Here is a 25,602-nt window from a genome sequence, read left to right on the forward strand (position 1 = left end):
TTACTAGTCATTTCATTTCAGGATTATTACTGAAAGTACTTTTTTCCTAACGGAGATGGGGTGGTCAAGAGAATGAGAAGACAAATCACAGACTGGGAGAAAATATTTATAAAACATGTATCTGATAAAGGACTGTTATCCAAGATATACAAAGAACCCTTAAAACTCAACGATAAGAAAACGAACAACCCAGGGGCGCCTGGCTGACTTAGAAGGGCATGCGACTCGATCTCGGGGTTGTGAGTTTGAGCCCCACGTAGGGTGTAAAGATTACTTAAATAAAACTTTTTAAAAAATAGAAAAAAAAAAAAAAGAACAACCCAAATAAAAAAATTGGCTAAAGATTTGCATAGATATCTCACCAAAGAAGATCTACAGATAGCAAATACGATGCTCAACTCATATGTCATTAGGGAATTGCAAATTAAAACAATAAGTTACCACTACACAGATATTTGGATGGCTAAAACTCAACCTAGCCTTTATTCACTCTGAGCTGGTGAGTCATTTAAAAAGGTAAAAATATGCCCTTTTGCACTCAAGGATGCTATCCAAAGGGTGAAGCTTGATTTCTGCAGGAACACACAATACCTGAGAGAAGGGGGCGTGGTGCCTTCAGCCTAGTGCGCAAGCCCGACTGTAAAAGCAGTTAGGACTGCCCCTAGCCGCCTGATTAAAATATTTATCTCCAGCTGTTGGAGATTCCACCAACTCTACTATATTAACTTATTTATGGTAAGTGACCATACGTTTTTATGAATTTTTGAGACAGAAATTTCTCTCCGAGTCATCTTATTTCAATTGAGCATGTATTCATACTGAAGTGCCTTTTGTCCCCAGCCCCATTGTAAGCCCTCAATAAAGTTTGCAGCATAGAGTGACATAACTTTTGCTAAAACAAAACAAAATAAAACAAAACCAAATCATCCCACTTCATAGGGTGCCTGGGGGAAGGAACGGAGTTTTTTTTTTTCCCTCAGGCACTTCAGTAGTTGCCTATCTTCCCGGGGGCGGTGCCGCTTGTGGACCCCATGGACCCCGGTGAGGCCGCCATTTTGGAGTCTTCCCTAAGGAGCTTCTACCGGCTTTTCGCGCCGCTGCCGCCGCTGCCCGCGGCCTTGCCGGGCAGGATGAATGTGATAGACCACGTGCGGGACATGGCGGCCGCGGGGCTGCACTCTAACGTGCGGCTCCTCAGCAGCTTGTTACTTACAATGAGTAATAACAACCCGTGAGTTGAGGCGGGGAGCGGCCTGGGGCTGAGGAGAAAGCGGCGCCGGTTTGGGAGCGGGGGCTGAGGGGGCCTGGGAACTGGCGGGAAGGAGCGCCCGCAGGCCTCAGCTGAGGCTTCGGGGTCAGCGACGGCGTCGTCGGGCGGAGCCGATCTAGGAACGCAAGTTGAGTTGACTCGGTCTCTGCGCTGTACCAGACGCTGGGATGAGCTCCCTGAGGGCGAGGTGGCGAGCGGCGGCTTCGAGAAACGGAAGGCCCTGAGGGCGAGCCTGGCTAGGGTTTCCCGAAAGTTGTGAGCGGAGGGTTTCCTGAGGCACCTGTCGCCGGGCACAGCGACTGTCACTTCGCTGGGCCGACTCTCTTCCTGGCTCTTTCCCGAAGAACGTTTTATCGCTCGCCGCAGCTCCAAGAGGTCCACCCGGTCTTATACCTTCGTCCCCCATCTGAGATTGATTTTTCCCCTTCAGTGTGTCAGAAGGATCCACGTTCTGGCCTCCAAAACCCCTGAAAACGGGAGACTCCTTAGACGGGTGGGAGTGGCGCCCTTTTAAGGACCCGCAGTGCCCCTCTCTTGTTTGATTGAGTCCAGTGACGGATGCAGCACAGGGCGGTTTCCAGCCTTGAGTGCGCGTTGCTCCCCTGCTTTCATTCCTCCATTGTACTTACTTTTTTTTTTTTTTAAGATTTTATTCATTTATTTGACAGAGGGAGACACAGGGAGAGAGGGAACACAAGCAGGGGGAGTGGGAGAGGTTCTCGCAGAGCAGGAAGCCCGATGTGGGGCTCCATCCCAGGACTCTGGGATCATGACCTGAGCCGAAGGCAGAGGCTTAACGACTGAGCCACCCAGGCGCCCCTCCTCCATTGTACTTAAATTAAAATTCCTTCCCAAGGTCTCGGAGGCCACACATTTTTCTCCCTGACCTCATTTCATGCCCTCGGCTCACTGTACTTCAGCCTTGCAGGCAGTTCCTTCTGTTACTTGAACCCACCAGGCTCGTTCTTAACTAAGGGCTTTGCGTTTGCTGTTTGGCTTGGCGTACACGTCAGTGAACTGTACCCTCAGTCAGGTTTCAGCTCAGATAACCTCTTCTAGGGAGCAGCTTCTGTGACTGTCAGGATTGCCCCTAACCCTCATGTTCATCCCTTTGCCCTGTTCTGTGTTCTGCATCACTCTTTTTAAATTGAGATATAATTGACATATTTCAGGTGTGCAACATGACTTGTTAATTGTATCAATATATTGTGAAATGATCACAATAAGTCTGGTTAACATCCACCACCACATGGTTTTTTTCTTGCGGTGAGAACTTTTAAAGGTTTTATTTTCGTTTATTTATTTGACAGAGAGAGAGAGTGAATGGGGGGAGGAACGAAGGGAGAAGGACAGGCAGACTCTGCACTGAGCGCAGAGTCCAACTCGGCTAATCTCACAGCCCCGAGATCATGACCAGGGCGGAAATCCAGAGTCTGATGCCCAACCAATTTAGCCACCCAGACTGACGAGAACTTTTTTAAGATCTGTATTCTGCATCACCCTTAACACCTAAGGAAGTCAGCACAGTGCCTTTGTGCAATGAGCACTCACATGTTTATTAAATGTGCTAAGGAAATATGTACCTTAGGTAGGTAAAACTGTCCAAATTCACACATTTAGTAAGTGGAGGAGCCATGATGTCTGGGCTTTGGTCCTTCTGATTCTGAAAACTTTAGACTGACCCACCACAGTCTGCTACTTCTAAGTGGCATAATTGAATTTTCTACTCAGGGTGGGCCCATTTGCATTTGGCCTGCTTTAGAAGCTGTCTAGGTCAGAAAGGAAAAGCCCCTTAAGTGCCTGTAATGCAGCTGCTGATATTTTATTTCCATTAGTGTGCTTGTGGACCTTGCTACATGAGACCCATCATTTCACCACCATCCACTTAGTGTTGACAGTGAGGAGCCCTGGTCTCTTTCAGCCTTCTGTGTTTATTCTGGAGCCTTTCAGTTGGTTTTGAGTGATTGGTCAAGGCACACTTTCCATCATTGGGAATTTGTGCACCAGTTAGTCATTACTCTTGGTTCTTGAAGATGTTACAGGATAGAAGCAGTTTAATCCTCTGACTCGGCTTAGCCCATATTTCTTTCTATTAGGTTAAACTGGCAGTTTCCTAGCTTTAGGGAGGTCAGTTTAAATTCTGACCTTTACCATGTATTATTAAATGTTCTTATTGAATTGGCACTATACACAGTATGAAAAATTCAGATAGTACAGAAGAGGTATGCAGATAAGTGTCTGTCCCTGATCTTGAACCTTACCCCACCATTTCCATTCTCCAGGCAACAACCAGTAACAGTGTCTCCTGTATCATTCCAAAGATAATTTATGGGTGCATAAGTAGGCATGTGTTACAATATATACATGTCTGAATGCATTCTCTGAGTGTAGCAGTATTTTCTGTCAAATCTTATTTCTCAGTAAGTATGTGGAATCTCAGAGTTGGAAGAGATCTTAAGTATCTGGACTATACCTTTAGTCCTTAATTTCCTTTATAAGTTTATTTATTTATTTATTAAGATTTTATTTACTTGACAGAGAGAGAAACAGCGAGAGAGGGAACACAAGCAGGGGGAGTGGCAGAGGGAGAAGCAGGCTCCCCGCGGAGCAGAGAGCCAGACGCGGGGCTCGATCCCAGGACCCTGGGATCATTACCCGAGCCGAAGGCAGACACTTAACGACTGAGCCACCCAGGCGCCCCTAAATAAAATCTTTTTTTAAAAAATTGACATACCATTAGATTCATCCTTTTAAAGAATACATTTCTGTGGTTTTGAGCATATTCACAGTTGTACAGCCATCACCATATCTATTCCAAACATGTTCATTATCCCCAAAAGAAACCCCGCATCTATTAGTAAGCACCCCTAATCCCACTTCCTCCAGCCCCTGGCAACCAGTAATCTCTGGTACCTATTCTTGAGTATCCTTCATTTGTTGACAAATTAACTGTTTACAGAGTTGACTGTGACTGTTCTTTCATTTTAAGTGGCTATAGCTTTTACCTGTCAAAGAAAAACGTGTAAATTCCTCTTAATTTGGCAGGAGTCAGGGCAATGAGGGGGGAGTGGAATTGGAGATTAAAAATATGTTTCCCATTAAGAATGGTGGCCAGCTTGGAGGCAGTTATAATGCTTGTGAGCAGTGTTCAACATTAATGAAAAAGTTTTGAAACGTTGTTTTACTCTGTCCTCAAACCCCTGAGACTCAAGGAGATAAAAATTCTCTTAGTGTTAATAAATTTACTTTTGAGGTGCCTGGGTGGCTCAGTTGGTTGGTCATCTGCCTTCAGTTTGGGTCATGACCCTGGTCCTGGGATCGGACCCCATGTTGGGCTTCCTGCTCGGCTGGGAGTCTGCTTCTCCCTCTCACCCTCCCTCTCTGCTCTCTCTCTCTCAAATAAATAAATAAGAAATCTTTAAAAAATTTTAAAAAATGAAATTTACTTTTGTATGTAAAATTAAAAAAAAAAACTTTCATCAAATAAGGCTAATCCTCTTTCTATCCCCCTTTATCTCATTGGCTTGTCCTATTCTATTCCCATTCTTCAGCTTTTTATATTCCCATTTTCAGTATTTGAAGAATTTTCAGTTCCTTTGAAACCTCTTTTTTTCAGCACTTTCCTAAAAATGTTTCAAAGCGGTGAGGTCTCACTTTTCCAGGTTCTTCAACCCTTCTTTGGTAGTATTAATTAAATCATTGTTTCTCTCCTTTGTCTATATTATGCTAAAAATTGATGCTAATATAAGAAAGTATGGATATATATCAAACTGTTAAATTAAGAGGGCTTTGGGGGGCGCCTGGGTGGCTCAGTTGGTTAAGTGTCCAACTCTGGATTTCGGCTCAGGTCATGATCTCATGGTGGTAAGATTGAGCCTTGCACTGGGCTCCATGCTGAGCATGAAACCTGCTTAAGATTCTCTCCCTTTCTCCCCAACCACTCCACTTGCACACGCTCTTGCACTCTCTCTCTTTAAAAAAAAATAAAGAGGGTTTGGGCTAAAGAAGGGAAGGAGAAGATGTATAACATTTCTCTTTGTATATCTGTGTATTATTGAATTTGATTTAGAGGTATCCTTACTTTTATAGTAAATAAAGGAGAAAAGCATATTAAAACAGTAATTTAAAGCAGTTGCCTGGATGTGTTGACCATGTTAGCACAGAGTACAACTCTTATGCCTCTCATTTTAGGGACTAGCACTTAGGATACAATGACTTTTGTAAGCTGTCATTGCACAAGGCTTTATGGTAGACTTATGTGGGTGGACACTAGGAGGGTGTCTAACATTTCAAAATAACCCACGTAGGGGGTATATTTTCTTTGTTTTCTAGTGAGTTATTCTCCCCATCTCAGAAGTACCAGCTTTTGGTGTATCATGCAGATTCTCTCTTTCATGATAAGGAATATCGGAATGCTGTGAGTAAGTATACCATGGCGTTACAGCAGAAGAAAGCCCTAAGTAAAACTTCAAAAGTGAGACCTTCAACTGGTAATTCTGCATCTACTCCACAAAGTCAGGTAAACGGAGATGGAAGTGTGATTTTTTTTTTTTTTTTGAGAGTGAGAGAGACTGAAGGAATTTACAAGACTGCTGATTAGATGTAGAAGATGGAAAAAATAAGTAATTTTAAAGGGGAGCTGACTAGAGAAACAAAGATGAAAAATCACTTAGAGCAGGAATGCAAAATTCACTCAGGATGAATCTAAATATGGAGTTAAACATGAATTATATGGGCTCACTGAAGTTCTGCATTGTTCCTCCCTTTTATACAAACAATTCAAAATCTAAAGTGTTTTTATAATTTTAATTAAAGTACAAATTTTAAAATGTAACTCAATTATTAGGATTGTGAGTACCTAGGGAAATTTATGGGAAATATTCTAAGAACTTCTGCAGTTTCAGTAGCTTGATAATTAAATAAATGAAGGGGAAAATTGTAATTTCACAGAGTCCTCCGATTTGACAGAGTCGTCCAGTTGCTAGAAATTACCCCTATTAGACTCGCAGGTTTACAGGGTATATCATATAACCAAGGCAGCTTATTGCAGCAGTTTTAATGGTAAGAAGCTAGAAGCAAAAGTTTTCATCAGTAAGGTCTAGTTAAATTAGAGCATAGCCATAAGGATGGAATGTGATGGAACTATTAAATGAAAAATGAGATAGAGGTGCACATGCTGATTTGGAAAGAACTATATATATTAGTAAGGAAAATACAGTTTGAAGAAATGTTTCAATGCTTTCTGTTTAAAGGGGATAGTTTATAGATATATAAATATATCCTGGTATATGCCTAATACATATGTATATACACACACACACACTGGTAATATGCATGAAAGATTTTGTGTGTTTGAAGGAAAGCAATTTAATGGTGGAAAGCTTTAGGGAGAGGGAAACTTTTACCTTGCAGTTTGACCCTGTCTTTAAGTTTAAATTACATGTGCAACTTATATTTAAAAGGAATGTCAGTGGGGCACCTGGGTGGCTCAGAGCGTTAAGCGTCTGCCTTCGGCTCAGGTCATGATCCCAGGGTCCTGGGATCGAGCCCCGCATCAGGCTCCATGCTCTGCGGGAAGCGTGCTTCTCCCTCTTCCACTCCCCCTGCTTGTGTTCCCTCTCTTGCTGTGTCTCTCTCTGTCAAATAAATAAAATCTTTAAAAAAAAAAAAAAAAAAGGAATGTCAGTAAAAATTAATAAATACATACATACATATGTACATACATACAATAGAAGAAATGTCAGAATGAGCTGGGAGTGAAATTATAAGTCATGTTTTTTCTACTTTGTATTTTTCCACATTTTGTAAAAAGACAAATTAGGTGCTCTATTTTTAAAGCCTCTTGATTTTCATCTTGTTGTCTCTTTAAAACCTTTGGGTTTTGTTACTAAAGAGCTGATTGCCAGGATTTTCTTTGTTTTCTTTTTTTCTTTTATTTTTGTTTATTTTATTTTTAAGATTTATTTATTTGAGAGAGAGAGAGAGAGAGAGAGAGAAAGAGAGTCAGAGGGAGACAAGCAGACTCCCTGCTGAGCAGCAAGCCTGGTGCTGGGCTCTCTCCCAGGACCCTGAGGTCATGACCCGAGCCGAAATCAAGAGTCAGATGCTTAGCTGACTGAGCCACCCAGGTGCCCCTATTTTATTTTTTTAAAGTAATCTATATACCCAGTGTGGGGCTCAAACTCACAACCCCAAGATCAAGAGTTGCATGCTCCACTGACTGAGCCAGCGAGGCACCCCAGGATTTTCTGTTTTCTGGCACTGAATGGAAGTCATGTATATTATCCACATAGGGTCATTCATAGAAGTAGCTAACTTTTTAGTATTCAGTATGCCAAGCACCATGCTAAACCTTTCATGTTAATTAAATACATTTAATTTTTAAGGAATTTTTTTGACCTCACATTAAAAAAAAATTTTTTTTTGAGTTTTTGTTTTAATTCCAGTTAGTTACCATTACAGTGCCATATTATTTGCAGGTACACAATATAGTAATTCAACACTTGCATACATCACCCTGTGCTCATCATGACTAGTGCATTCCTTAATGCTCATCACCTACTTAACCCATCCCCTCACCTCCTTCCCCTCTGGTAACTATCAGTTCTCTATAATTAATCTTTAAGGAATTTTTCAAAAATTAAGATATAATGTCATAAAATTAACAATTCAGTAGGTTTTAGTATGTTCACAAAATTGCGCAACTATCACCACTGTTGAATTCCAGAACATTTTTATCACCCTAGAAAATTCCCATGCCTGTTACCTCCTCAGCCTCTGGGAATCACTAACCCCTCTGTCTATGGATTTGCATGTTCTGGACATTTCATATCAATGGAATCATACAACATGTGACCTTTTGTGTCTGGCTTCTTTTACTTTAGCATAATTTTTTCAAGTTTGATCCATGTTATAGCATGAATCAGTTCTTTGTTCTTTCTTTTTTATTGCCACATAATATTCCATTGTATGGGAGTGCCTGGGTGGCTCAGTCAGTTACGCATCTGCCTTTGGCTCAGGTCATGATCTTAGGGTCCTGGGATCGAGCCTCGAGTCAGACTCCCTACTCAGTGGGGAGTCTGCTTCTTCCTTTCCCTCTGGCCCCTCCCCCCCATTCGTGCTCACTCTCTTGCTCTTGCAAATAAATAAATCTTAAAAAAAAATTCCATTGTATGGATATGCGATATTTTATGTATCCATTAGTTGACGGACATTACTTCCATTTTTTGTCTATCATTAATAATGTTGGTGTGGACATTTGTGTGCAGGTTTTTTGTTTTGTTTTTAAGTAGGCTCCATGACCTGAGCTGAAATCAAGAGTCGGATGCTTAACTGATTGAGCCACCCAGGCACCCCAACATTTGTGTGTAGGTTTTTGTGTGGACATAGGTTTTCAGTTCTCTTGGCTGTATGTGCGGGAGCAGAATTGCGGGCTCATATGGTAACTCTGTGTATAACATTTTAAAGAACTGCCATATTTTGAAGTAGTATTTTGAAGAAATGTCTTCATTGCCTCTTAGTGTCTTCCATCTGAAATTGAAGTGAAATACAAAATGGCTGAATGTTATACAATGCTAAAACAAGATAAAGATGCCATTGCTATACTTGATGGGATCCCTTCAAGACAAAGGACTCCCAAAGTAAGTTGAATTAACAATTTGTCACATAATATTCATCTACCCGGTCCTTCCAACCCACTTCCTCCATGTTTTCTCCATGCCTTAGGGAGTCCATCTGAACATTTTACTCTTGACTCACTTTGTTCCCCTGTTAATGGAGTGGATGGATGAGGTTCAGAGAGATAGAAGAATTACTTTCTTATGAAACCCTGAAAATTCAGCTGATGAAAATGATAGCTGGAGAATACTACAAGTGCTCATTCTTTGGTATTTCTTACCATGGGAAATAATAATTTGCAAATGCTTCCAGGTGGCAATGGTACTTTTTTTAGAACTCATGTTTTGCATGCTGTAGGCGCCCCCATTTGATAATGTGAATGAGCTTATTAATCCCTTTGTTTTAAAAATCCAAGATTACAAGATCTTTATGTACTTATTTGTATGTGGGATGTATATTTGTGTTTGATTTGGCAACATATTATAATCAATAGAACACCTTCAACTGAAATCAAGAGATCCGGTATCTTGTCTGAGTTTAGGGCATACAAGCTGTGTACTGTGTAGTGTGAACTTGAGCAAGTTACCAATCTGAACTTTACTTTTTTTTTTTTAATTTATAAAATGAGGTTAATAATACTTTTCTCTGCTGACCTTTGGAAAAATAAGTAAGTTCATATGTGAAAGAATACTTTTTAAAATACTATTCTGTAAGGAGTATTATATTGGATATCTTTGATTACAGTTTGTTTTGAGTCTTAAAAGAACAATGAGAATCCTTGCTCTTAGTATTGAATTCACATCAGTAGTTAATATTCTAACATCTGCTCTCATGTCGCCTGCCTTCCTCACTTCATTGAAGAACCATTCGGTGCAACTTGTGCTTAACAATGAGGAATTTTATATGTAAGATGTCTGTGTACATTGTCCTGCCCTTAAAAGAAAAGGAATCTAAGCAGTGGTATATTTAGTGTTTTTTCACCTAAGTGTTGCTGAGTTTTAAAAGTAACCAAAACTTGATGAGAATGTGTTTAAGCATCTCCTTATATTGAGGATTTATTTACTATTTTCTGAGTATGTTAAAAACTAAGCTCTTTCCTTAGTTTATTTTATGCTATTAAGAACATTTGGAAGCATATTATAGACTAACCTGTCTTAAAATAAGCTTGCATGCTTTATACTAAATTGTTTTCTGATACACTATGAAAGACTTATCCCAAGTATAATTTTTTTACATATGTGAAGAGTGTCTTCCTTTTGGAAGATGCCATTTTGATTATAAACTTGAATGATGCCTTTTCCTTATCTTATTGGAAATGTACCACAATTTCCTCAATGACTTGAGGGTGGGGACATTTTTTGAAAATGAGTAATGGCAGATAAGCTCAGTTTGTGGTATCCAACGCTTTGGTGTTCAAAGCCATCATTTTAAGAGGGACTGGAGGAGTCCACATTTGTTAGGAGTACATATCCTTCATTCTGTAGAGCTGTTGTAGCCAGGAACAAACAAAGATGTGTGCCTCAAACATAAACCTATAATATTTACAGTTTTTCTTTCTTGTCCGTTAGGGAGTTAACTGGCTTCTCAGTCTGTGTAAAGGACAAGGAAGTGAGTCAAAATACGTCTAAATGAACGTCTGTTAATGTATGGTAAACACCACCACACATTTCTTCACATTTTAAAGGAAAATTCCAGTGTGAGATTATTATATCTTGGTAAATCTTCAACTTTTAAGAGTAAACATATCAACATAAAATTTCTCACTCAGTTTTAAGAAAAAGATGACTGCTTATGTTTCTAACTGGTGGAATATGGCTTTATGATGTTCCCAAGTAAGGATCTGTTCTAAAGAGAATTGACTTTCTCATAGGTAGTACCCAAAACTCATTCTTTTGAAGTGACAGGTAGTTTAAAGGGAATTTTAATATTTGTTGAGACAGATGGTCTCTAGGTCATAGTTTGTTAATCACAAGCAGTCAAGAAAGGATCTTAAATTTAACCTTTTATTCTTTTCAAGTATTGACACTAATACTGGAGTTTTCCTTTAAGTATTTTCTTTTGCATTTTCAACATAGCCTAAAATGGAAAAGCTGAGGCCAAATAAAGTTTTATTTCTAGTATTTCATTATTTCATTATTTGAATCATCAGTATGGATTAATGCCATACTAGATTGTTTTATATACTGTAAGTCATAATTGGAACAGAGTTCTTCATCTTCAGAGCCCTCTTTTGAGTAAATATCTGGCGTACAGGCTACAAATAACCGAAGAGATTGGGGATTGGCTTTTTTTGTATATCCTCATGTTGACTGCTTCCGTAGGTTAATGATCTGGCAAACACTGCTATGTTTAAGATTTATTAATTTTAAATTGGAATGTTCTTTTTTTCTCTCTGTACTATTAAGATCATTTACTTTTCCTTGTAACTTCTACGTTCTTTGGAACTTTTAGGTTTTCTCAAATTTTCCTTGTTGTGTTTTAGAAAGGGTTATTTTAAAAGACCTCTACTGAGTTACAAATTTGAATTGTGCTAAAAATGCATTTACTGGATTTAAATGATGTAGCTAATCTCTGGATCATTATACCTCCAGAGGTGAGTTAGAGTTTGATTTTTGTAGCATCACTTTGATGAGTCAGATAGTACCTGTGGGTCCATGCTTTCAGTGTTAGAAAGGCTAGAGTCTAGCTGCCAGGATAATTGTCAGAGAGAATCCAAGTATTTAATTCTGTATCTGTCGTTTTCTTTTTGGGGAAAATTCATCTGCTCTTTCTTAACAAGCTATGTTAAGAATTCCTCATTTTCTTATGTCTTGATATTAATTGCATTTAAAATATGTAAACTTGAGCACTTCTAGGGTAGTTCATCTTCTTTCTTAAGATCAAGAAAGAATCAAGGTAATTAGAATTCTGTAACATTTCTCAAATAAATATTACTCCCATTTCCAGAGACAGCATCATTGGTCCAGATAGTACGGGACCTTTTGGTTGGGTAAGTGAGAGGAATTTGACTTTCCTCTTAGAAATGGGAGGACGTAGGAAGAGCGAAGGTAGTAATTTCCTCTTTGGTTTGAAGAATGGGATTGGTCTTCATTTATTTCCACAGGGCTATGGGTAGATTTTCCAGGAAAAAGTAGAATAGTAGCTGGTAATAAAAAATCAGGACTTAATTGGTGGTGAGCTATTTTCTTTGCAGTATGCGCATATCTTACTGTCTTTTGTTTTTATTACAGATAAACATGATGCTGGCGAACCTGTACAAGAAGGCTGGTCAGGAGCGCCCTTCAGTCACCAGCTATAAGGAGGTGCTGAGGCAGTGCCCGTTAGCCCTCGATGCCATACTAGGTACAGGTCATTCTCAGCCTATTTCTATGGCTGTTTACTCTCTGAGATGGTAGTTCTCATTCTTAGCTGTACATTAGAATCTGTACATGCCAGGGCACCTGGCTGGCTCAGTTGGAAGAGCTTGTGACTCTTGATCTCAGGGCATGAGTTCAAGCCCCATGTTGAGTGTAGAGATTTACTAAAAAGGCAAATTAAAAAAAAAAAAATTTGCCCATGCCTAACTTCCAGAGAGTGATTCAGTAGATTACTGTTGTCATGTATTTTTCACAGATCAAGAAACATTAAATTATGGTTGTTTTGTCATCTGCATCTTGCTGAGAATAGCGAAAGGGTTACCTTGTTGCCAACAGAAAGAGTAGCCTAATGCTTCTTGCATTGTGGAAGAGGGATGCTATGCTTCACCTTATTTCTCCTGTTTTCTGTTGGATTAGGTTTGCTTTCCCTTTCTGTAAAAGGCGCAGAGGTGGCATCGATGACAATGAACGTGATCCAGACTGTGCCTAACTTGGATTGGCTCTCTGTGTGGATCAAAGCATATGCTTTTGTGCATACTGGTGACAACTCGAGAGCAATCAATACCATCTGGTGAGAGCCACAAAGTTAATTCAGTGTTCTTGAGGCCCTTTCCTTTATGGAGGTCTGGTGTGAAATAGAAATTAGCAAAATAGAAGTATGAGATGCTTATTTCTTGGTGTTGCAGCCTGTTGTCCTCAGGCTTGCTTTAGTCTCTTAATGTAGTTTGTTTTTTTTTTTTAAAGATTTTATTTATTTGACAGCGAGAGACATAGTGAGAGAGGGAACACAAGCAGGGGGAGTGGGAGAGGGAGAAGCAGGCTTCCCGCCGAGCAGGGAGCCGATGCGGGGTCGATCCCAGGACCCTGGGATCATGACCCGAGCCGAAGGCAGACGCTTAACGACTGAGCCACCCAGGCGCCCCTAGTCTCTTAATGTACTTAATGGTCCTAAGGATAATAATCTCTGCTGTGAGGACCTGTTAAATGTAAACTTTGACCGAGTTCAGCTCTGTATTTGCAAAAGTGGTAACCCTTGCACAGCCAGCTGCATTAGTTGTCATGCTGGAACCTGGAAGAACATCTTTTTGGATGTCCTAGAAGCATAGATTGCAGCATCTGACTTGGGTTGCCTCGTTAGGACTGGGATTTTCTTTCTAGTCAATTAAAGTCAAAGGATAAGAGACTGGGTTTTGTGTTATGCAAAGTCACTTTTGAATGACATTACCTTTAGCACCATGTTGTCCTCTGAAAACCTGCAACCAGAAAGTTCTCAGTAATGAGAGAGAATTCTGCATCATTCTGTATATTGACTTTCTTATCGTGTATAACTTTCTTTAAATCATAAGCTCAGAATAAGAAAATCTAGTGTATATGGTTTGTTTGAAAAGCTTATTATGAAAAATGTCGTATATATGCAAGAAAATAGTGCTTATATGCCTGTCACCAGGATTCAGAAACTAAGAGGATTCATAATAAATCTTAAGGGTCAATGTTTAATATTTTGAAGTTCACTAGAGAAAAAGTCCTTATTGCGAGATAACGTGGACCTGCTGGGAAGCTTAGCAGATCTGTACTTCAGAGCTGGAGACAATAAAAACTCTGTCCTCAAGTTTGAACAGGCACAGATGTTGGATCCTTATTTGATAAAAGGTAAGTAATTCTTGAGGCATGGTGGAAGTGGCTGCAGAGGGGAGGATCAGAAAAGAAAGGGAGACAAAGTAGCATAATATTCTTTTTTTTTTTTCTTTTAAGATTTTATTTATTTATTTGACAGAGAGAGACACAGCAAGAGAGGGAACACAAGCAGGGAAAGTGGGAGAGGGAGAAGCAGGCTTCCCGCTGAGCAGGGAGCCCGATGCGGGGCTCGATTCCAGGACCCTGGAATCATGACCTGAGCCGAAGGCAGACGCTTAACGACTGAGCCACCCAGGTGCCCCAGTAGCATAATATTCTGATACCATTTTCATAGAAATACTTTGTGAAACTTGTTCTAGTAGCCTTTTACCATTTTTTACGTCTGATACATGTCTCTAACACTTGAGTAATCCCATTTTGAGTAGTTGTTTTTGCTTGAATTCAAGTGTCATCTCCAGGCAGATCATTATTTGGCTTTTTTTGGGGGAAGGGTGATAGCCCTTCCTTATGATTTTTAAATTTATGGTGTGCCTGACTGAGAATTTGGATGGCATCCCCAAAACCATAATATCCTTTTAGGGGATTTAGCTTTACTGTATCCTTAGCATACTTAAAAGGGAGTAAGTGAACAGGCATTAAGTAAGGAATGAGGTGACTAAAGGAAGTAATTAGGAATGAACAACAACAAAAAATCATTGATCTCAAAGATTGTAGCTGAAGGGGTGAGCCATAGGGACTTCCAAAGGATGAGTGTCCAGTGACTGGCAGTGAGTGATGGGTAGTAGGAAATAAGGTCTGATAGGCTGGAATCTGCTTATAAAGTCCCAGAAGAGGCCATCAGAAAAATATGGCCTTGTGACAGTAGTTAGTCCTGTAGACTCTTAAGCCATGAGAACTACAGAGCAGGGAGATGAGAGAACAGATCCAGAAAGATGAAATTGTTTGCCCAAGGTCTCCCTCCTGCCCAGTGCTTATTTCTCTTCTCTGAGTTTTGCCTGTGCCCATGATGAAAATGGTGTATTAGAAATACTAGTCTGGCAGTAGTTGGCAGCTTGGAGTTGAAAGCTCAGGCCCGAGTTTGGGGGCCAGCAGGGAGTATTGCAGTGATCTTGGCAAGAGAGACATTTTCCTGGGAGTCTGAAGGGGTAACAAGGAATGAAGGGGATGGTGGTAAGAGATGGATGACAGCAAGCATGGGACCCTTTTTATAGAACACGAGTAAGAATAAGCAGGGAGCGGGGTGATCTTAAATCAGCTGGACTCCAAAAGAACTAGTTGCTTTTTCTGGAATAGGCTACTTTTTCTGAGACTAACCAGCATATTAAGTATGTACTCTGGACTGTGCCCAGGCTTCTTGAAGAAAAGAAATTACGTGGTGCCTTTTTGGGCCTTTCCTGGTTATGAATTAGGATAACTGTATATCATGTCACAGGACAAACAGTTCCCAAAAATAATTGGCTTTCAAATTGTGAGTTGTAGACCCTTCTACTCCTTTGCTTTTTAAACTTTTTGGATGTGTTTTGTCTTTTTAATAGTCATTTTTTTGGGGACACCTGGGTGGCTCAGTCGGTTAAACGTCTGCCTTCGGCTCAGGTCACGATCCCAGGGTCCTGGGATCAAGTCCCGTATCGGGCTTCTTGCTCAGGGGAGAGCCTGCTTCTCCCTCTGCCTGCCACTCCCCCTGCTGGTGCGTGCTCTCTCTCTGACAAATAAATAAAATCTACTTTTAAAAAGTCATTTTTTTAATTTAAGATTTATCTATTTATTTTAGAGAGGGAGAGAGAGCTCATAAGCCATAGTGGGGGGAGGGGCAGAGGGAGAGAGAATCTCAAGCAGACTCCCCAATGAGCACAGAGCCTCACGATCCTGAGATCATGACCCGAGTGGAAATCAAGAGTCAGACTCCCAACTGACTGAGTCACTCAGTGCCCCTTCAATAGTCATATTGTAGGAAAGTGGGAATGCTGGTGGGAGGAGCTCATGCTGGTGGAAAGGGCTCAGACCATGCTGGAGCTGGGGCTTGAGTGGGGCTCTGATGAAGGCTGTTGCTCTTTAATAAAGGACACCTGCTGCTTTTTAAAAAAGCCTCTTCCTTTCCAGGAATGGATGTATATGGCTACCTCCTGGCAAGAGAAGGGCGGCTAGAGGATGTGGAGAACCTTGGCTGCCGCCTTTTCAATATTTCTGATCAGCATGCAGAACCCTGGGTGGTCTCTGGGTATGTTTATGCATTCTTTTTTTCTCTCCAGTTTTCAGTACACTCTTTGGGAAATTGTGGTTCCTCCTAAATAGCATATAGGTTGAAAACACAGGTTTAAGAGATAATCAGACTTAGAATTCAGATCAAGGTCTTTGACTTTGGACACATTAGTTAACTCACTGAGTCTTTTCTCAGACTTTCATGGGGTAGGTATCCACTGAGATAGTGCATCGTGCTCAGCACTGGAGGCCATCAGCGAACAGGCCAGAAGCTGCTGCTTTGTTATTTACCATGGCTTTACAGATTTCTCTGAATATCTCTCACTTGATAACATATCCAGATATCAGGTTCTTTCCCATAACTTTTCCCTTCCATATCAATATTTCCCCTTCAAAATAAATGTTTAGTTTTTTTTTTTGTCCCCGTCCCCCCCCCCCCCCCCCCCCCCCCCCTCGCTAATATCTCAGGTAAAGCTATAAGTTTGCTTTGTAATAAGGATCCAGGTAGAGGTCCTTCTGTTTGGTTCTGAATGAAGTTTCTTTACCATTTTCTCTCAGGTAATGTTGCATTGTTTTTTTTCTCCAGGTGTCATAGCTTTTATAGCAAACGCTATTCTCGGGCCCTCTATTTAGGAGCCAAGGCCATTCAGCTGAATAGTAATAGTGTTCAAGCTTTGCTACTTAAGGGAGCAGCACTTAGAAACATGGGCAGAGTCCAAGAAGCAATAATCCACTTTCGGGAGGCTATACGGCTTGCACCTTGTCGCTTAGATTGTTATGAAGGTAAGATGAAAAATAGAGATGGATGGTGTGAATCTCTAGGTGTGTAGCATTAGCTCTCAGATGGAAGGTTTTAATTTTTGCCTTTTTGAGAGAGAGAGCACATGCGCTCACGAGTTATAGGGGGAAGAGGCAGAGGGAGATAGAGAATCTTAAGCAGGTTCCACACCCAGCATGGGGGCTTGATCTCACGACCCTGAGATTATGACCTGAGCCGAAATCAAGAGTTCGGATGCTTAACTTACTGAGCCACCCAGGCGCCCCCGGATGGAAGGTTTTGTGAGGCCAGCAGTTCCCAAACTCTTGAATGTTAGAGTCCTCTGGGGGCACTTTTAAAAATCCTCATGCCAGGTCACTCCAATACTATCTAAATCAGAATATTGTGGTTGGGAGATAGACACCAGTATTTTTTTGAAGACCCCTAGGTATTGCCAATATGTGGACGAGTTTGGGAATCACTGCATTAGGCATTTAAAAAATCATTTACGGCTTTCACTGGACCTTCAGAATATATTTTTTTCATTCTCTTTTCCTGGTTTTTGGTGAGGGAGTAGTTGGGGATGGTCTTTTGTCCTATTTTTATTTCTCAAACATGGCCCACTCCTTAATGTGAATCTGTGCTGGCACTGTGCTAGATCGCTTGGTTTTGTCTTTATTCTTTTTTAACAGTTGTTTTACCTTGGGCCAGAAATATTAAGAGGGTAACTTCATATCCATAGGACAGTGTTGGTTGTGGGAACTAGTCAGTTCATTGTGACCTCCTGAGTGGGCATGATCAGGGTCAAACTTTGTTTTGTTACGTACTATTTTAAGTTCGTGTGAACTGACCCTAGGAGTTCAAAGGATGCGTGCCAGCTTCAGTAACATTTGGTGACTCAGTCACAGATGTTAAAATAGATCTTAAAAGATGCAGTTCCTCCAAAGCATATTTTTATAAGAATTTAAAAATAAACCCAGGAGTCTAAGAGTGACTTGCTCTTAACAGGAAGATGAGTTCAGATTTGAGAAAATTTGGAAGTTGGGGTAAAGAACAAATCTGCTTAGATAGAGAACTATGCATATTGTGGATTTGTTCTTAAAGTATCCCCAGCAAACCAAGATTTTGGTTCCAGATTAAATTTTTGATCCTGAAACTACCTACCTAGCCTCTCAGCTGCTTTTATCACACCAATTCCTTTCTGCTGCGTGCCTGTTTCACAAGAGCCCAGGATTGCAGTTGAATAATGAACTCCACAATGCTTGGGCAGAGGATGGTTAGAGTCTTTGGGAGCAGAGGACCTTTCTCAGGCCAGTGAGGCTTCATGGGTTGCCTGCACTCAAGCTACCATTTGGAGTTTTGAAGTAGGGTAACTGATTATGCTCTCTGGTGCTTCTTGTAACCTCCATCTGAGCTTCCTTTATTGGCGGAGGCATTGGAGTAGTGAAGAACATTCTTTCCATTTCCTTCTGAAGTTCCAAGAGGGACTTTAGCAGGGAGATAAAACTGCTCAATAAGTAGTTGCAAACAACTATATTCTGAATCCAGCACGTTGGCCTGAAGAGTTAGGTAATTTCTGGTTAAGTAACCATAGTGTGTGGTAGAGTGTGCACAAATATTATAAATGCTGCTAGGGTGGAGGAGTGCATAGAGGAAATCTGCCAGGGATGCGTGGGTTTGGGGTTTAAGCTGTTTTTCTGTTTTGATGAGAGCTTTCTGTCAAAAAGTACTTCCTCTGTTCTCAAGTTCTTGGCAAGAAGAGTTGAGAGTTGTCTCTGCTTGAGGTGTCCCCATAGGGCAGCTGGTGGGCATGGTAAGAGGCAGGAGCTGCCAGTCTCGGTGTATTTGGTCCATCTGACAAGCGTTTTCCATCTAGGTTAGGGAAACCCTCAGCAAATGTCTTTTGAGATAACTTTTATGTTTCAAATGAAAAGTTGTCCTTTCTTCTTAGGTTCCTCCGTAGGTCCATTACTAGAAATTACACTAAACTAGTAGTTTTGTAGAACCGGACATTCACTTGGAACTGTAAAGCTCTTCCACATAAGCCTAGGACTAAAGGTGACTGAATATAGCCAGAAATTAATAGCTCGTTAAGAGGCAGTGGAACCTTGTGCTTTGTTGTCAACGTCGTCTCTCTTTCAAGTAATGATTAAGGTCTTATTTATTCCTCTGACATTCAGCTGGGCTGCCTACCTGCTTCATTTTACTTATGCGTGTTTGTTTCCTTTGCTAACTAAAGGAGGCTTTGCAGTGCATGCAGCCTTTTTCTACATCCCTGGAGTGCCCTGGGGAAGAGCACTTCTTATTGCATCAACATACTCTCTAGTCTCATGTCATCAGAGTTTTCCCCTGGCCTGCCCTTTGTCTGAAGCTTTGAAGGTTTGCAGTTTGGAAGGCTGTCAGAGTGGAAGCATTGCTTAGAATAGTAATGTGGTTGAACTTTCTATTTTTTCAGGTCTCATTGAATGCTACTTGGCTTCCAACAGTATTCGTGAAGCAATGGTAATGGCTAACAACGTTTACAAAACTCTAGGAGCAAATGCACAGACCCTTACCCTTTTAGCCACTGTTTGTCTTGAAGACCCAGTGACACAGGAGAAAGCCAAAACTTTATTAGATAAAGCCCTGACCCAAAGGCCGGATTACATTAAGGCTGTGGTGAAAAAAGCAGAACTACTTAGTAAGTGTATCTTATTTACTTCCCTTTTGTTGTTAATTGTATAAAATCTGATCTCATTTGGAGTTCCTGGTCCCAGCTGCTTACAGATGACCAGACAGGTGTGTGCCTTTTGTAGTAGATTTGAGCCTATGTGAATTGGTGTATATTTAGCACAACCAAATGTAGATGGCTTAGACCGGCTTGGATTGGCAGTGACTCACTTTTTGAGTGGCTCAAACCAGCTATACTTGGTTGGTACCTGTTCAGATCACTTTGATCTGGTTTTGGTTTTCCTGAACTAGTTTGGGCTGAATAGAACTGGTTTTAGCCAGCTTGAACTATTTCAACCCATCTTGATTTGCTTATGACTTTCCTTTTAGCTTTGGTTTTTTTAGTCCTGATTTATGATGAAATCCTGGGTTTGGGCTAGTTTGGCAAATAATATGCATTTTGGCTTTTTATTTGAACTTAGGTTAAGAGTATAATTTAAAAAATTAGAACTCAAGTTCCACATTTCTTAATGGGATAGGAATTCATATGAGCTTTTTCTTCTTTCTTGCCATACCACTATTCTCTTAAGGACATCTACAGAGAGATTATTGGATTGTGATTATTGTTGTGGTTTTGTGTATATGATTTGAGATGGGAGTGTATTTTCAAAATGTTGTGTTAAGTAAGAAAATGAGGATCTTTTTTCTTTTTAGGCAGAGAACAGAAATACGAAGATGGAATTGCTTTGCTGAGGAACGCACTAGCTAATCAGAGTGACTGTGTCCTGCATCGGATCCTAGGAGATTTCCTTGTAGCTGTCAATGAGTATCAGGAGGCAATGGACCAATATAGTATAGCACTAAGGTAGGCACTTAGCCTCCCATGGGGGGAAGGTCAATGAGGGGAAGAGGAGTCAGGGAACTATGTAATAGGAATTCTGGAAACACACACACTTTTGTGCCCATGGTTGAAAACAGAGTAATAATAGTAATGGTAGAAGAGTTATTTGTGAGTTCTAAAAAAAAATTCATAAAGTATAAGCAACATTAAAGAACTGTTTCACTCATAACCAGCCCATATCACTATATCATCTGTTTTCATTTGTATAGATCATCTTCCTGGCCTTGCCCACACATAAACATATTTTTATAGGGTATATGTAGTATATATTTTATATTCTGCTTTTTCAAATCAAAGTATTGTAAGTACTTTCCCATGTTTCTACCTACTGTAGTAAAGAACTTAAGCTCTGAAGTTTGAATATTACCTTCACCTGTTATCTTGGGCAAGTTACTAATTTGTCTATATCTACCTTATTAGGTATTAAATGGTTAAATGAGGATTAAATTATTATTCCATGTAAAGCTCTTAGTGCTGTGCCTGGTACATAGTAAATACTAAATAAATAGTGGTATTCTTACTGTTTAATATAGAAGTGATTTCTTTGAGGGTTGTCTGTGTGTCTGTAAGGTTATGGTGAAGGCCTGTCTTTAATCGAGTCTGATCACATCCATTTATTTGTTCAGCAGTTGAGCACCTGGCATCTCAGTAACCACTGGGTATGCTGCGACTCTGGGAGCTCTCAGTCTCAGGCATATAGACTGATGGATGCCACGTGCTAAGTGCTTTCATAGCAGTCTCTAGAAGGCAAGGTGGGAGTCCCAAGGGTGGGGAGCCCTGGGTGTGGGTGAGAGCTGTATGGAAGGTTTCAGAGAAGAGGTTACCAATCAATCTACAGTTACATAAGTAGAGGTGGAATTTGCTGGAGATTGGACACCTCCTGGCCTTGATGGTAATCACAAAGGCTAGAGGAAGAATTGTTTAGAAGCCAAGTAAATAAATGTTCTGGAGCCTCTGAACTTTGGGGATTTGGGCATGTGCAATGATTCTTAGCTGCTAAACTCGTGTGCCCAGGTAGAGGTAGCTTTGGGTCCTGGGGTCTAACCTAGGAGTTGACAGATGTGTTCCATGGTAAGCATGACAATTTTGGTTGACTACTGAAATGCTGATGTGGTTAATTACATCATAAGAACATGAAACAACTTCACTCACAGAAAAATAAGTATTTTTTTGTAACTTTGTAGCTTAAAAATCTGATATTGTTAAGAAATTACATTTGAATTTTTCTGTTAAAGGTTGTTTGCTGCTTTTTCATTTGTGTTATCTAGTATTTTCCTCCAGCAGAATGCTGGGGTAATAAGTGTGAAAACGTATAAGAAATACGTGGAGAAAAACTCAAATTGAGAATTCTAAAAATTAGGACAAGACACCTTTTTTCACTTCTAGTGGTGGACTCCCTGGATCTCGCCTGTGGAACCAGAGTTGTTTGGAGAGGCCAGGCGTTAGCAGTTTCTCTGTGACTGGGTGGTCATTTCACTGCCGTACCAGGGAGATGACGCATCAGCCCGCAAGAAGCAAGGCAGAGATTCAGGCCTCTCCTTTGTTTTGTTGTCCCCTAGTTTGGACCCCAATGACCAGAAGTCTCTAGAGGGGATGCAGAAGATGGAGAAGGAGGAGAGTCCCACGGATGCCACTCAGGAGGAGGATGTGGACGACATGGAAGGGAGTGGGGAAGAAGGGGACCTGGAGGGCAGCGACAGTGAGGCGGCCCAGTGGGCTGACCAGGAGCAGTGGTTCGGCATGCAGTGAGGCAGGCGGCAGCTCTGTGGCCACACTGGCCTGCCCTGCTCTGAGCACTTCTGTGGACTGAAGGAGCCCGGAGGAGCCCGCTCTCTGGGAGGACAATGATTCCGCATGTAATTGCAGCAGGGGTCTCTACCCCTTGCTCCCTATTTCTAGTAGTGAATTCATTTTTAAAAACTGAGCCTGACCGACCTTCCATATATCTCTGTCCTCCCCTGCTCCAGTCAGGGAGGATCGAGTGAGCTCTCTGGGGGGCCTGCAGACGTGCCAGGGCTTCTGGGACAGAGTGCTTTTTATATAACTAATTTCTAAATCTGAAAGCTTGAGGAATAGACAGTTCTGTCTCTGACATTGTGGGTGAGTTTAAAGGAGTGACCTATCACCCAGAGCAAGAGTGTCCTCTGCCATGTCAGACAGCAGCATGGGCTGGCCCTTTCAGAGAGGGTTTCCTGTTCCGGAAATCATCATCCTGAGCTGTCCAAACTTCCCTAGTAACCTTGCTTCCTTCTGCAATGTTAGTAATGCCTTAAGCTGACAGTTGCTATTTTGCAGAACAATTTTCTTATTTGCTAATCTGGTAACTTGCCTATGAGCCTGGGCCGGATCTGAGAAACGGGTGTGACCTAGAGCATGAACAAAGGCACACCTGGGGTAATTAACTAATAAAACTGTTTTTTGTACAGTAATGGTGTTGGGTTGATCAGAATGGAAGCCCTTTATAGATTCTTATTGGGGGGGGGAGTCTCTGAGTCACAATGCATTGATTCAGCCCCAGAATTATTTGCCATAAATACACTCCCTTTCTTCCCAGAGTGTTGGGAGCCAGGAAGATTGGGAACTTTGGGTAACACTGAGCTGGTTCATCTATTTGCATTTTTGATTGGTTAAATTCCCCTGGGGGAGAGAGTCTTTGGCCTGATTGTAGCTGGTTCTGCTCACTTCTGTCGAGGGCACTAAACAAATCGGTGTCTGGTTACAGCATTTTGTCACGGGGTCAGCAGGGGGTGCATTCCCTGGGCTTGGTGCTGGGAGATTTCACCTATCCTCTTGTTTCTTAAGATGCCATGCTTTTCACTGTATCCTTAACTTGGAGGTGAAGGTGGGGAGAATGGCACAATTAACCCCAAATACTCACTAAAACAAAATTAGTCAAAGGTGATACAAAATGTGATTTTGATATAAATGGAAAGTTCTGTCCAAAGTGTAAAAACAGTGGAAGTGTGCAGTAGTTTAGGAGCTCAGAACATGATAACTACAACTTCAAGTGGGCAAAAATGTTATTGTTCGAGTATCTTTCAGTATGAGACGCAAAGCCTGGGCAGCCACCATTTGATCAAACAGTGTTGAAAGAGCCCAGCTAGCAGTTGGGGTCGTTCCAGGTGAGCATGCTGCCGGGAGGAGACACTGCTTATTGGCCTCGGTGCTTGCTCTGGATGTAGCTTCATGGCCTTCGGCTTCCTCTTAGCAGCTGTTACAAGTCAGTGCGTTGGGAAAAAAGGTGAAACCTCTTTGCCATTTCCCTGGCTTGGGGAAGAAGCCCAGCCACACCCAGCCTACATGTTGCCGCATGCCAGGCTTGTCGCTGTTAACCCTGAGATTCCCGTGGGGTCAGGATGTGCCTTGGAGCCCACGCCCTGTGTATTACCTTCTGTCAGCACCAGCATGTTCCTCCCCTTTCCTGGGCTGGCCCTCAGCTCTGCTGCTAGCCCCTGGATCATCCCAGGCCCCTCCATCCCAGCAACACCCTGGGCTGGATCCCTCTGACCCCTCCCACCTGCAGCTCCAGCATTTCTATCCTGACCATGTTAGGGTGAAAACTGGGTTGGAAGAGGCAATTGAAGCTACATTTTTTAGTGCACCTGATGTAGGATTGAAGACCTTCTTGGTCCACATCAAAGAATGGGAGGAGTGTGACTTGAAGGGTGCTGAAGATCTCACCTGGCATTGCTCCTGTCACTTGGTCTCACAAAAAAAAACCTCCTAAGGGCAGGGAGCCCCAGGAAGCAGGAACAGAATCAGGCTGCCAGCTCTCTGACTGTCCCATTGAGCCACCTTCCAGGAGACGGAGCATCTTGACCAGTGATGGGCTCTCAAATGCCTGTAGTCAACCACAGGTACCCTCTGGTGTCTGGAGTTTCACACACCAATAAGAGGATGTTTTAACTAATCCTATCCTTTCCCTCCAGCTGCTTCCAGCTTGTTCATAGCACCAGTTTGGAATTAGGCTAGGGTCTTTAAAAGTCCCTCTTCTCCCACTGTCAGAGCTGCAGGTCAGGGGCCGTTTAGTTCGCTTCCATGGCCTGAGCTCCCATAGCTTCAGGATTGAGGATGGAATCAGCCCACAAGTTCAGTATGGTGCCCATTGTGTATCCCATTACCATTACCAGGGTAAATGCCAGACTGCCAGTCTTTCCCTTAGGAATTGAGGATTGGTGGTATCACTGAAGCCTTCTTGTCTTTTTTCTCCTGGAGGTCCCTCAGCTAAGCAAGGAGGCAGGGTCCTAAGGAAGGGTGCTCCCTGCCCCCTGTCTTGGGCATTCACACTCTGAACCCTTCCTGTATGCCAGGGACCCGGCAGACATGGCCCGCACAGGGTTGATGTCTGGAGCTCTCCTTCCCAGCCTTAGTTTGGGAGCCATGCTCCTGCCTGTGAGTTCTTCCTCAGAGAATGAGACCAGCTTTTGCCAAAATCTGTAATTCTCAAATAGATGATGCAGATTACCAGGCACAGCAGCAAACCTGAATCCAAATCCAGGGCTCAGGCCCAGGAATCTGCATCTTCAATCACTCCCGCCTTGATTTCTTATTCAGATGCAGGCATTTTGTGGCCCAAATATTGAGAAACCTGGGGGAGGGGACTTGAGGGTCCCAGAAGCTGTAGGCTTCACCCCAGAAGGCCTGTGGGGGCCTCACCGTACAGCTGTCTGACCAGGTCTTTGGAGGCCGTGCCCAGACCTGCGGCCACAGGCTCTGCCCGCCGCACGGGAACTGTGTTCTCCGTTGGCTACAGGCAGGGAGGCCTGGCTCGACGCGCACCTCACCGTGGCCTCCGGGGAGCGTGGCCTTGGCCGGGCCAGCCAGGAATCCCTGGCACGGGAGGGCCCATTGAGGTAAGTGCCTCCCTAAGGTTTTCCACTTCTCTCTGGAGCCTCTCCGCCCTGGGGCAGTGGGTGGAGGGGATGGGGTGGTACCCCAGCCGCCACTTTCCCTCTTGGGGCACAAAGTGGCAGGCTTCTGTTGTCTCGATGCTGCTGAGCTGCTCTGGCTGCACCACTAGACAGGGCCAAGGCGTTTGGACTTTCTTCCAGATTACTGGGGAAGATGTCACTTATTTCACAAATCACACAGTAGCAGCAATACCAGGAACAAGCCAGAAGCCACCAAGTCGGTCTCCTTAGCAGCCATTAAAACAGTTTAAAATTAAGAGTACCCTCATGCACTGTTGGTGGGAAAGTAAAATGATAGAGCCGTTGTG

General features: G+C 42.2%; 1 protein-coding gene across 2 annotated transcripts; it reads left to right on the forward strand.

Annotated features, from left to right (window-relative positions):
* The first annotated feature begins 1,031 nt into the window (after positions 1-1,031).
* Positions 1,032-25,602, forward strand: ANAPC7 (anaphase promoting complex subunit 7). 2 transcript variants are annotated; one of them, XM_032431403.1, is made up of 11 exons: positions 1,032-1,231; positions 5,603-5,789; positions 8,791-8,910; positions 12,118-12,229; positions 12,661-12,814; positions 13,751-13,893; positions 15,979-16,096; positions 16,664-16,860; positions 19,290-19,514; positions 20,198-20,348; positions 21,944-25,602. In XM_032431403.1, the coding sequence occupies exons 1-11, from the start codon at positions 1,032-1,034 to the stop codon at positions 22,131-22,133; spliced, it is 1,797 nt and encodes a 598-aa protein (XP_032287294.1). In that variant the 3' UTR covers positions 22,134-25,602. The 2 variants fall into 2 exon arrangements, with proteins under 2 accessions (XP_032287294.1, XP_032287295.1); XM_032431404.1 differs by having other exon boundaries at positions 1,144-1,231; positions 5,578-5,789.

This window comes from Phoca vitulina, unplaced genomic scaffold (assembly GCF_004348235.1).
Source record: "Phoca vitulina isolate PV1807 unplaced genomic scaffold, GSC_HSeal_1.0 scaffold46, whole genome shotgun sequence".
NCBI classification, from domain to species: Eukaryota; Metazoa; Chordata; class Mammalia; order Carnivora; family Phocidae; genus Phoca; species Phoca vitulina.

Coding starts and splice junctions, on each gene's coding strand:
- ANAPC7 (XM_032431403.1), top strand. CDS start 1,032: ATGGACCCCGGTGAGGCCGCCATTTTGGAGTCTTCCCTAAGGAGCTTC. Junction 12,230..12,660: donor AGCCCTCGATGCCATACTAG/GTACAGGTCATT, acceptor CTGTTGGATTAG/GTTTGCTTTCCCTTTCTGTA. Junction 13,894..15,978: donor GGATCCTTATTTGATAAAAG/GTAAGTAATTCT, acceptor CTTCCTTTCCAG/GAATGGATGTATATGGCTAC.